General features: G+C 37.6%; 1 protein-coding gene across 3 annotated transcripts in view; it reads left to right on the forward strand.

Annotated features, from left to right (window-relative positions):
• EFEMP1 (EGF containing fibulin extracellular matrix protein 1) overlaps positions 1–13415 on the forward strand; it is a 70638-nt gene that overhangs the window by 39197 nt on the left and 18026 nt on the right. For all 3 annotated transcript variants that reach the window (XM_003922724.4, XM_074399862.1, XM_074399876.1), the window contains exon 5: positions 9587–9709. In XM_003922724.4, the coding sequence (XP_003922773.1) occupies positions 9587–9709 (123 nt within the window). The remainder of the gene's footprint in view (positions 1–9586; positions 9710–13415) is intronic.

Below are 13415 nucleotides of genomic sequence, written 5' to 3' on the forward strand. Positions count from 1 at the left end.
CACTTTATCATGAGGCAAGTTTTTCAGATGTTGGGAGATAGATTGTAAAGGTATAAAAGTTAACTTCACAACTGTACAAAGCTATATGTATGTGCACCATGTGTCAAATGAGAGAAAGTAAAGGTAGTCATTGCTGAATCCTCACAATCTTCTATATTAGACTGCATGCAGCATCTAGTTTTCCATTTTTAATCATCATTTCTAAACTTAGAGAAAAATTAACTGTATAGCACAATGAACCAATGAACATGGAACACCCACCATTCAGATGAAAAAATTATTAAAACTTTGCCATATTTGCATGTAGCATGTTAACACTATTTTAAACACAGATGACTAGTTAAATCCCCCACGCCATGCTGGGATCCACATTGAATCATTTGTGTATTTTCAGTGATAGGAAGCTCATTACTTCCTAATACATCAAAACATCTAATAACCACATTTTTTCTTACACTGAGCTAAAATCTGCCTTTCTTGCATTTCTAGGCATTTATTCTGTTTCTGCTTTTTGGAAATACATGGTTAAAATCTTTTCCTCTTCCCAGGATGAAGAGCAGAAGAAACAACTATTGAGTACTAGGATTAGTATCTGAGTGACAAAATAATCTGTACAACAAACCCTCATGACACAAATTTACCTATACAACAAACCTGCACATGTAACCCTGAACTTAAAAGTTAGAAGAAAAAGATTTTTTCCTCCTTCCCTAAGCACCCTTTCTTTACACTGAAAACCATCTCAGATACAGACCTTATCTGCATTTTCTTCTCTTGTAAATTGAATAAAGGGAAAAAGATAAGGATGGTGTGAGGAGGCAGGGTGGGGCTATGGGCCTTCTTATAGGTTGGCTTTTTTTCCCCCCCACAAATTCTTTCATTCAGTTTGAGATTTTTCAAATTTCAGTTTTGCTGTCTTTAAACCATGGGTTGTTCTGAAGTATGTCTAATTTTCCAAAAGAAGGGCTTTTTCTAGCTTTGTTGTTGTTGTTGTTTCTATCTTATTTGCACTGTAGTTGGAGACCATAATCTGTATATTGCAAACTTTTGAAATTTATTTAGACTTACTTTAATGCCAGCATATAGCCATTTTATTTAAATGTTCTCTCAATACTTAAAAAAGCTATGTATTCTGTACAGTGCTCTATACATGTCAATTAGTTCAAAGGTTTTAATCACATTTTCTATTCATTTCTGAAAACATGTGCTTATTCTTTCAATTACTAGGAGAAGTGTGTTAAAATCTTACTGTAACTGTGCTGGTCATTTTCCCCCTTTAGTTTCATTTATTTTTGCTTTGTCTATACTGAGGCCATATGATTAAGTGGATTTAAACTTAGAATTTCTACATATTCCTGATAGATTGAAATTTTATCATTATGTAGTATTCCTTTTTATTCTCTAATAATCATTTTTCCTTAAAGTCAACCTCTTCTGATACTAATATTACAAAGCCAATTTTCTTTTGTTTAGTGTTTGCATAAATAGTTTCCATCTTTTTTCTTTTAATCTGTGTCCTTATATTTAAATTATGTCTCTTGAAACAGTATATTTGAATTTTGTTTTTTAATCAATTTGACAATTTTTGGTTTTTAGTGAGAGCATTTAGTCCATTTACATTTACTATAACCACTGATAATGTTTAGGTTTAAAACTACCTACCATTCTATTTACTGTCTATTTGTCCTGCATATTTTAGTTTCCTTTTCTTTCTTGCCTTCTTTCTAAATTCAGGCAGCATTGTGTATTACTCCATTTCCCCTTTATTAGCTTTGTCATTTTACTTTTTTGCCGTTACTTTATTGTTTTTCCTAGGGATCATTTGAACATGCATCCATGACTTACCAAAATTTAAGACAAATTTGTACTTTTAACTCTTCCTGTGTGATGCAAAGGACCTTAAAATATTTAAACTCTATTATTCCTGCCAACCTATATATGCTATTATTCGTATGTATTTTAATTCTAAATATTTTGTAAATCCCAAAATACTTTACTATTATTGTTTTAGGCAGCAGTATTTATTTAGATTTATCCGTGTCTTTGTTCTTTTCATTGCTTTTCATTGTACTGGAATTCTGAATCAAAAAGAGAACAGAAAAAAAGAATTTAGTGCAAATAAGGGCCCTGAGGCATATGGAGAAACATTGCACAGAAAGATCATAAGTAAGATCTAATGAAATGGGCAGGAAAATACACACAAGAAAATAACATTCTCTGAAGGCAAGAGGCACAAAGATATTCTTTATTGAAAAAGCTTTAGGCAAGCAGTTAATGAGTTGGAGAAGTATTGCCAAGTTACACTCACCAAATTTAGTAGTATGCCTCAATTTAGTGGGCACAAAAGCTGCTTATTGTTGAATGAACAACAAGCATAATGTAATTGGTCTCATACAATTAGGAGGTCAGCAAGCCATGCTTGTTATAATTGGCACTGCCATAGCCAGGGGCTTATGCGACCTCAAGTGATGATTTGCCTGAAGGAATAAGCCAGGAATGTGTGTGCTTTGGGCTTCAGAGACTTGACTAATCTGGCTGCAAGGCCTCAGGGAGGGAGGCCAAGAATCAAATCACAGTACTCGGGCAGGGCTTGGTGGACTCAGTTGAATGTAGTCAGTCTCCATTCAGTTCATCTCTCGCCAGTGTTTGATCCAGACCAGGGAAGTGGGAGATAGGAGAGAGGAGAGATGAAGTGGCCAGGCACCAGGAAAACACAATTGAAATGTCAGTGCAGAGGCATCCTGTAATAGGGCAGGATCTTAATTCTTCTAAGGGCCATCACTTTGAAGCGGGTCTCCAGCCTGTGTGGAATGGGCTTAAACCTTCACACAAAGGGTCTTTAATTCCTAGTACTGAGTCACCCTGGAGCAAAGACTTATGGTGCTGTTTGTTTCAAAATACAGGTTTACCTCCATAAGGTGACAGATTGATGATTGGTTGTAATATCCCAAATATCAGGGTTATCTTTTCCCAAACATTTTTTAAATTAATAATTAAGCTGGGTGGGGAAAAGGAGTTTATCTGGGTATGACATATTCACAGAGATGCCAGAAAATACTCCTAACTATTAACCATCATTTATCAGTAGACAATGTTGTTTTCTTGAGCTTTTGAAAGCATAAAGTTTATGTTGCCAGTGGGCAAAAACAGCTGAAGAATGAGAAGTAAAGCCTCTGTTTCCTTGCTCTTCTGTTTCAGCCTATGACCCTTTGGTTCCTTTGGTTTGTGTGTAGCACAGATGAGTCACAGATTGGTCGTTCACATGTACCAGTTGGTTTTCTTCCTCATGTTCATGAACTATATGCCTATCCAATCATCTAGCAAATGAACATTATTGTCCACAGAGGAAGCTGGGTGAGGGGGTCCATTTGCAATGCAAATCCATCATCATTGCTGGAAAAGCAATTGGAAGTAGCATGATTTTTTTCCTATGAGAACAGCCTATTGTAAAATCCTGATAGAAAACAATGCAATGCCAAGAACTTCTAGGACACTTGACTCGCCACTCTCTGAAACAGAGAAATGAACTATCAGGGAAGCTGATATTTGTTGATTTTGGTGATATTTTTGTTTATCATTTAAAGCACACCAAATTATTAAGGATCTGTTTTGCCAGAACTGATAAGAATCTAGAACTATAAATCTACTGCTGGCCATCGATGAAGACAGTTCTTTCTTGTTACTTAATATTAGTATTTATTTTCTCCACTAGAACTGCTTAGCTTGGGTGAATTCTAGCTGATAATTTCAGAAGGGTGAAAAGCTAACTAGAACTGGGCATTTGGCCCAGATAAATCTGATTCCAGTGCTATGAAAGAAACAGCAAGGGAACTAGAAAGTCTTTAACAAAAAATTGTTGATAATTGGCTAAAAACTGGGGAGAGAAACAGAAAGCTTGGAGGGCTATGAATGTTATTCTAAGTAGAAGAAAGACACAAGGGAGGAATCAAGGTGCTGTGACATTAACAATCCTATCTTTAAGGCTAAAAAAAATTAAAAACACATATAACTCCACTTAAAACTGCTCTCCAGAACTCTTAGGAAATAAGTCTTTCTGAAGATCTAAATTGCAGAAACAAAATGGAAACCTTGGGTTTGAATCTCTGCTCTATGTGACCTTGGGCAAGTCCCCTCAACTGAGTCCATATTTCAGTGATATTCTTCTTCCTCATCTGTAAATTGTGGATGAATTAACTACCTCTTCCACAGGGCTGCCATTAGGATTAAATCAGAGGCTTTGTAATTCTGCCTTCCCAGTCAAATAATAGATCTTTTCATATTGGTAAGGATTTACCTATTTTTGTACCAATTAATTTTAGAATATTACCAAGTTTGTATATGAAGCTATGTAAAACGTTATACACTTTCTTCTAAATCAGATTTCAATCTACATAAGTTATCATATTAATTACTCAGGTTATCGTTATCAATAGCAATTACTGAATGAGTAAATCAGTAGTAAACTGTAGTGCCCTCAGCTCTTGCTGAAGTGGTTCTTACCTTCCAGGATTATAGTAAAAAACCAAATATTCCTAATACCTCTAAGACCTTCACTCAATGAGTCCCTTTTTATTTGAAAAGTTTCAGAGAGTAAGCAAGAAGAGTACTTTGGTAGGAACTAGTTTATCACCCTCTCCCTAGAAAGGATTGGGAGCAATCATCTTGAGCAGGTGGGTATCTAAATCATTAAGAATGTTGGGGGGAAGGAGGCCAATGGTAAAGTAGCTCCTCCTTCTAACAAACATGAATACTTGACCTTGACCTTTTTTCCACTTTACTCCATTTTGATTGAGAAAGCTAGGTATAATATGGTTTTAAATCCACACAGATCAACAAGTATCAGCAACTTGAGTTTAACCACTACTTTTTCTTTAACCACAAGAGTTCACAGGATAGCACCACCGAATAATACTTGCAAAGCATGCACAGGGTCCACACAGAACTAGTAAAAACATGGTTATTTGACTCCAGAGATTTATAGTCTGGAAATAAAAAAGCATATTGTAAAGAATCTGAATACTTTAAAAACTCTGTGTGTTATTGTTGCTATTTTAGAGATGGAGAAACAAAGAGAAAAAAATTGATACCATGACTCTAGATTACATGGGAGTGACAGATTCGAAATAATTTTAGCCTTCTTTGTCCTATTACTAATGCATTCTCGTTACTAGTCAACAGTGGCTTATTCAGAAGTAGTTCTGAATTATTTATTAAACCAAAAGCAGTACAATTTAGAAAAGTCTAAATGGTACTCAACACCATTCAAGGAACAGATAATTTTTGTCTGTGAAAACATGCTGAAGGGACTCCATGTCGTGGTAAGTTATCAAATTATGGAAAGAACATTGCAGAGATTAAAATGTTGCATAAGAGAGAGAAAGCAGCATGAGTCAGGGGTTTGGGAAATATGAGTCAGACTGAAGAGAAGGAGCCAAAAACATAGAGAATGAGGACCTAAACAGGGACTTAATGGACACCACAGAGATGTGGACATAGTTGCCTCCATTAACTTTGAGAGAAAATCAAATGTGTGGTTCTCTAGACTTGGGGTTTGGTGTGTCAAAGAGGCTAGAATTGAGAGCTGAGCAAAGATTAGCCTGCGTTATTTAAAGCAACTAATGGTGCCAAAGTCAGCAAGAGAGGGACCTACAATAGTATAAATCACTAGGAAGGAGCATGTGGGCACATTTTTGAAAAATGAGGGAATCACCAAATATTGCCATTAGCTATTCTTAATGTATTAGAATGATGAAATGTGTTGTGATATTTTAGGAAGCATATTCTATTATTTTGTTATTTGGTAATGTTAGCATTAGGCTCTGTCTGCATAGTTCAGAGTGACTCCCCATGTTGTTCAATCCAGACTCTAATCCTGCCTTTAAGGCCTTGAATTTTGCTCACCACAGAGCTAGCATTTCGTGATCCCCTTCAACCTGGCACTGCACTAGTCTCCTCGCACAGAGCCCCTGCAGCTATGCTGACTCCATCTGTCTGCCATTCTTCTCATGGAAACCAGTTTTGTCTTATCAGCATTTTCTAATGCGAGCTGCTTTCTTCCTAGAAACAGCCTCCTTTTCCTGGCAACCCATGCATCTCGTTTTCTTCAAAATGCAGTGGAGAACTCACTTGCTCTGGCAAATCATCCATGGCTACCCACTGCCAATGCTACTTTATACCTCATAGCCTCTGCACTCCTGGACTCAATTGCTCAACATCATTTTTCTTTGACTAACATCTGCTGATTTTGCTGTGTTTCTCAGATATTACCTGTTACTTTGCTTTATACATTTTTAGCTCCATTAGGTAAAACACTGATCCTACTTTTCCTGAAACTTTAGGCACCAATTCTCAGCAAATGGTAGTAACTCACTTACCCATTTATTGAACAAATACTTACTGAAAATTCACCATGTTTCATGCACTATCCTAGGCACTGGGAATATGGTGGCGGGGTGGGGGGGAGAAAGTAAGATATATATCCCCCACCCCCACCCAAAGAGCTTGGGACCAGGTCCCAGGAAATTTATTAACTGACTGCCTGAAAAACCAAGTGAGCTTAACTGTTAATGACAAATTATAATCATGAATAAACAACAACAAAAAATTTCTCCCTATAGTAATTTGTCCTAGATTATCAGGAAAATCATGGCTGACCTGAGTAGTTTCCCTTATAAATAAAGCATTGCTTTTGCCAATGCAGATATTCTCCCATATAAATGTAGGAAACTGATTTTTCTTACACACCATGAAGATACCTATGAAAGGCAGTGTTTGCACTATGGGGAGTCAGGAGCAAGTAGAGGACAGTGGGCTGTCATCAACCCTCCTGGGAGAGCCATCTTTTCCATAGAATTTGCCCAGGGATGGATATTCTGCCTTGAGTTTCTGACATCATTGTCCATTTTAGTAATTTTTGTATCATAGTATCATAGTGAACTTTCTGATATTTAAGACAAATGGAAATGCATAGAAGTAGAAAAGCAAACATAATAAATTTAACAATGTGTAATAACTTTATATGACTTTGTATAGATGTGTAAATAAGCAATGCCAGGATCAAAGTGTAATTTTCAAAATAATAAAATTGTGTTCTTTAGATAAACAAATAAATGGACATTATAATTGAAAATAGGTCAAAGAAATTCAATCTGTTTATAGCCCCTAGCATTAGATAAACTGACAACAGCAAGGGAGAGGATAAGTATTTTAAAGTATAGCTAGAGAAGCCATAAATGGAAATGTAGTTAGTAGCTGCTTCCTGGTCACAGAGGTCACTTTTTTGGACAATTTTATGAGTCCCAGTAAGTAGAATGTGTAATCACCAGTCAGTCCTAGGTGAGGCAAGTCTTGTTGCAGCTTTGTTTAGGTTTTGGTGGAAAAAGGGAAGAAAAGTAGTGGCAGTGAACACAGTAGTATTGTATTTGTTTTTGTTGTTGTTTGTTTTTATTAAATTAATTTAACTCACGTAATATTTGTTTTAAATAATTCTCTCAGAAGATGTCATTCTTAAGAAGGAGTAGCACAAATTTTTGTGTTTAAAATCTATGTAATGTTATATTAATTCCACTGGAAATGTTAGCCTATTTATCAGACACTAAGAAATGAGTGACAAGAAAGTAGGAAGGAAGTCATAGGGCATAAGTTGTAGGAATGCAGTGGGGTCGAGGCAGTTTGCAGAGAGATGTCAAAAAGAAAAGCCTCAGTCACTGCTGAGGCCTCCCTTAGAAAATGCAGCAGCCAGCCCAAGGCCTTGATCTTCTGCCAGAGGAAACTTGCCACATCTGAATCTAACATTGCTGTATCTCTCAGGACTGTTATCACTGCAAATGCTGGCAAATGTTTTTGACATAAAACAATAGAAATTCTGCTGTCATTTCTGCATTAACGAGTCATAAAGCTCCGAAGAAACCCCAATAGAAAGGTTTTCATCAAGTGCATCTGAGAAAATAATAAAAGACACAAAAAACAGCAGATAATGTCAAAGCAAGATTGTTGCACCATCGCATAGTACCTAGAAAGGACAGTTTGTAATCACTGATTTGAAAATAATACTAGTAGTAATTATAATAAATTCCAAAACAAAGTAACAAAAACCTTAGCCAAAACTTTAAAAGCAAGTTCAAAGAATTACGTAAGTGGATGCTTTATAGATTATTATCCAATAAATAGCCATACATCATTCAAGTGTTTTTCATCTCCCCTTCCTTTTTCTTATGGAAAGAATCTCTCTTATCATTTCCACACCCAGCTAAGTGAAGTTGATTTCTGAAGACAACCCTTTTATAATCTCAACTTTATATATTATTATACTGCATACTGTAAATGCAGCAGTCCCCCTTGAAAACTACAGAAAAGTGAAAGGCAAAACAACCCTAGGGGCTACTCTGAGATTCTTAGAGGGAAGACAGAAATCGGGTAAATTCTAGTTACTGATTTTTTTCTTATTGATTCTTTCCCTACATTTTCCTCCAAAATACTACCCTGGGTCTGCCACAGTGATGATCTAAGACCCCTGAGGCAGATTTAAGGAGTCTTAGATGATCACTGTGGTAGACCCAGGATAGTATTTTGTTTTTTATGCAAAATTTGTCATCTAGGAATCCCAAGTTTTAAGATATTTTTTAATGAAGCTTAGAGTGGTTGTTGAAGAATGACGTAATTATATGATCCTTTCTTGTGTGCTACTTAACTTCAAAATATGGATTTGAATGAATATAAAGGTGATATAGATAAGGCAAAATTAATTACTATAAATATGAATGCACACACACAAATTTACATTACCTTTTGATCCCAAAGAAATTTCTTGTAACTGGTTTATTATGCTATCACTGAGCCTTTACTTTCCTAGAATTGTAACCTGCATACTCCTTAAGGTACATTCAGTAAATTATTCCCAGAAGTACACTGCTTTGAGAAAATGTGGATTTTTAAACTACACAGGCTAGAGGAACATGATTAAATTGAAGCCTTTGCATGCTGAAATTTGCAATGAAATATTTATACATACATGTTACTCTGCTGTTTGCAAAAACAAACAGTGACAGGGAACATACAATATTAAAGTTTGATTACACCCAGTTATTGGTCAGATTTTTAGAAATTTGTCAATGGAAATTATCTCAAATACAATATATTGGATGGAAAAAGCAAGTATCATGTAATCTATTTAAATTTTTTAACGTACAAAACAATACACTATGTCCTAATGGCTGCATCCCTGTCTAACAGAAGCACAGAAACATCTCAGGGAAGGATTCATGCCTACCAAGATAGTGGTAGGTGATGGGTCAGGGGATGAGGATGGTGTGAGGCTTTAGCTGTATCTGAAATGTTTCTTAACAAAACAGAGTGTGAGTTGACACCAACAAGGCAAATGTTAGCATTTGTTAAATCTGAGTGGTACACACTGGTATTTGCAAAATTATTTTCTGAACACTTGAAATAATTTATACTTTTAAACACTTCCAATGTAACAACATTATAAAGCTTTAAGAATAAAGTAAACACTTAAGAAGTGGCAAAATGGAGGAAATATCAACATCTCACAACTGACAATTCTTTCTGTTTTGCGTGTCTCTGACAGACATAGATGAGTGCACTGCAGGGACACACAACTGTAGAGCAGACCAAGTGTGCATTAACTTACGGGGCTCCTTCGCATGTCAGTGCCTTCCTGGATATCAGAAGCGAGGGGAGCAGTGTGTAGGTAAGTACCACAGTGTAGTGAGCACGGTCCTGTCTTGAGTACTTTAACTGTTTCAACATCAAGCATTCCAATCAAAGCATTCAGATTTCTTTGGAGAATGGTAGCTAACAACTGCTTATTCTTTTATAGACTACCCATCCATTTTTACACTAACAAGAAAAAATTCACCTTACAGGTTGAGCCTATTCTGGATAACAAAGTGTTGATAAATATTAGACTAAGCAAGAGCAGATATTTGGGGTATGAATGGGACCATAAAAACAACCAAAAATAATTTTAAATTCGCTGTTCTGGGGGCCATGGCGCTAACACACTGGTACTGTGGGCTTCGTTCACCATTAAGTGCTGCAGAGCACAGCACAGAGAGCAAATGGTGGAGTTGCATTCCAAGCACCACCCCCAGCTCACTTTGAGACCCTGAGCAAGTTACTTAAATCCTGTGTCTCACTATGTTCGTTTGTACTGTGGAGATAATACTAGTCCCTACCTCCAGAGCTCATGTAGGGAATACTTAGAATGGTTCCTGTCCCTGTGCAGTAAAGCTGTATGCTGTCATTGTGTTTGAGTCAACAGATGGGTATTAAAGGCTCTTTATGCTGCAAGCCTTTGTAGGGTACCAGGAGTACAAAGCCAAGTTCAGCTTATGCCTCTGCTGGAGGACCTTCAGGGCATGAGCTCCCTGACAGCAAGACCAGGTCAGCTTGTGTCACTGTGGTCTCCCCAGACCCTGAAAGGTGCCCACCACATGATGGAGGCTCTATGTGTGTGTTTTGAGTGAATAGAGAACAAAGTATGAGGAAGCCAACTGGCAGATAGTGAAGTAAAATATAACACTGTGGGCTTAATCATGTGACTCAGCAATAGGCATGAAACTCTAACTCCCTCTGTCCATTTATTTACATACCCCCTCTTACCACAGATCAGTGAATAAGCCTTGTTTCCTCTTAGGAACAGAGGGTGAAGATGTGGAGACAGACAACCAGCATCAGTTTTCGTCTGAGAATGTGAGCTGTTAATGTTCACATGTCCACACTGAGTTTGTGGGCCCCAGCCCAGTTCTGCCTGCCATAGGGCTGTGCCTAGATGTTGGGGTTAGTGCCCAGCCTCTGAGGAAGGCCCAGGGTTTGCTGTAAATAAAGCTATGGTTTAAAAGAAGAATGTGTGGAAAACTCCAGCGATACCAAAGTTTTGCTATTGTGTTAGACAGGAAAATAAACATTTGACGGCATCAAAAGTACAGAAAAAAGAACTGATCCAACTTAGTGTAGGATGAATCAAAGAGAATCAAACATATGGTCACAGCCCTTTTAATGTGGTAGGAGATGCTCCTAAACTCAGATGTAATCGTGTGTCTTCCCCTCCTGCTTCCCTCACTGAGAGAATCAAGTTTACATTCCTCCACAGAGCATGAAAGGTTTTGCTCAATCTGATCTTTGTTCAGCTCTGTTGCATAAACACCTCTCCCCCATCAAAAAAAAAAAAAAATTACACTCCAGCTTTATTCCACCAGTTCTCTACACATATCACACAGTGTTACTTACACTTTGGTGCCTCTACACAAGCTCTTTACAGCACCAAGAACATTCCCTCCTGGCAAACTCTTATTTCACTATCAAATCCTAGCTTAGGATCACTTTCCCTGGGAAGCCCGCTGTGATCTACCCAAATATAATTAGTTGCTCCCTCCCCTGTGCCAGTACTTCTCAAATTATGGTAAAGGATACTTTTTTGTAAATTTCCAATCTGTGACGGACCAATACTTCTGTAAAGTACAACAAAAATGATGTTGCAGTAATGTCAAATTGCTATGTCTAAACATGTACTCTCAGTTTCTGTATTTACTCATTGCAGACTGGTCCAAATAGTCCATGAACCAGCAGCAGTCAGCAGGCCACACCTCAAGTGGCATGGTACTCCCTCTGTCCCATACACTCGTTTCTTTTTTTTTTTTTTTTTTTAGATTATATTGTAAAATTTATTTTTGCTCTAATTCGAGGAACGGCAAGCAACTCTGACCAATTTTATCTGTCAAAGTGTCTGAACTATTTGCTTTCCCTCCCAGTCCTTTTTTTTTTTTTTTTTTTTTTTTTTAAATTGTGTGTGTGTGTGTTTTTTTTTTTTTTTTTCTTTTTTTTTTTATTGCATTTTAGGTTTTGGGGTACATGCGATGAACATGCAAGATTGTTGCATAGGTACACACATGGCAGTGTGCTTTGCTGCCTTCCGTCCCCTCACCTGTATCTGTAATTTCTCCCCATGCTATCTCTTCCCACCTCCCCACCCCCCGCCCCTCCCCCATTTCCCCCCAACAGACCCCAGTGTGTAGTGCTCCCCTCCCTGTGTCCATGTGTTCTCATTGTTCAACACCCGCCTATGAGCGAGAATATACGGTGTTTGATTTTCTGCTCTTGTGTCAGTTTGCTGAGAATGATGGTTTCCAGGTTCATCCATGTCCCTATAAAGGACGTGAACTCATCGTTTTTGATGGCTGCATAATATTCCATGGTGTATATGTACCACATTTTCCCTATCCAGTCTATCATCGTTGGGCATTTGGGTTGGTTCCAGGTCTTTGCTATTGTAAACAGTGCTGCAATGAACATTCGTGTGCACGTGTCCTTGTAGTAGAATGATTTATAATCCTTTGGATATATACCCAGTAATGGGATTGCTGGGTCAAATGGGATTTCTATTTTTAGGTCCTTGAGGAATCGCCACACTGTCTTCCACAATGGTTGAATTAATTTACATTCCCACCAACAGTGTAAAAGTGTTCCTATTTCTCCACATCCTCTCCAGCATCTGTTGTTTCCCGATTTTTTAATGATCGCCATTCTAACTGGTGTGAGATGGTATCTCAATGTGGTTTTGATTTGCATTTCTCTGATGACCAGTGATGATGAGCATTTTTTCATATGTTTGTTGGCCTCCTGTATGTCTTCTTTTGTAAAGTATCTGTTCATATCCTTTGCCCATTTTTGAATGGGCTTGTTTGTTTTTTTCTTGTAGATCTGCTTTAGTTCTTTGTAAATTCTGGATATCAGCCCCTTGTCAGATGGGTAGACTGCAAAAATTTTTTCCCATTCTGTTGGTTGCCGATTCACTCTACTGACTGTTTCTTTTGCCGTGCAGAAGCTGTGGAGTTTGATTAGGTCCCATTTGTCTATTTTGGCTTTTGTTGCCATTGCTTTTGGCGTTTTGGTCATGAAGTCCTTGCCTACACCTATGTCCTGAATGGTTTTGCCTAGATTTTCTTCTAAGGTTTTTATGGTATTAGGTCTGATGTTTAAGTCTTTAATCCATCTGGAGTTAATTTTGGTGTAAGGTGTCAGGAAGGGGTCCTGTTTCTGCTTTCTGCACATGGCTAGCCAGTTTTCCCAACACCATTTATTAAACAGGGAGTCCTTTCCCCATTGCTTGTTTTTGTCAGGTTTGTCAAAGATCAGATGGTTGTGGGTATGTTGTATTTCCTGTGAGGCCTCTGTTCTGTTCCATTGGTCTATATCTCTGTTTTGGTACCAGTACCATGCTGTTTTGATTACTGTAGCCTTGTAGTATAGTTTGAAGTCCGGTAGTGTGATGCCTCCCGCTTTGTTCTTTTTGCTTAGAATTGACTTGGCTATGCGGGCTCTCTTTTGGTTCCATATGAAGTTTAAGGTGTTTTTTTCCAGTTCTGTGAAGAAGGTCATTGGTAGCTTGATGGGAA

This window comes from Saimiri boliviensis, chromosome 1, assembly GCF_048565385.1.
Source record: "Saimiri boliviensis isolate mSaiBol1 chromosome 1, mSaiBol1.pri, whole genome shotgun sequence".
Taxonomy (NCBI): domain Eukaryota; kingdom Metazoa; phylum Chordata; class Mammalia; order Primates; family Cebidae; genus Saimiri; species Saimiri boliviensis.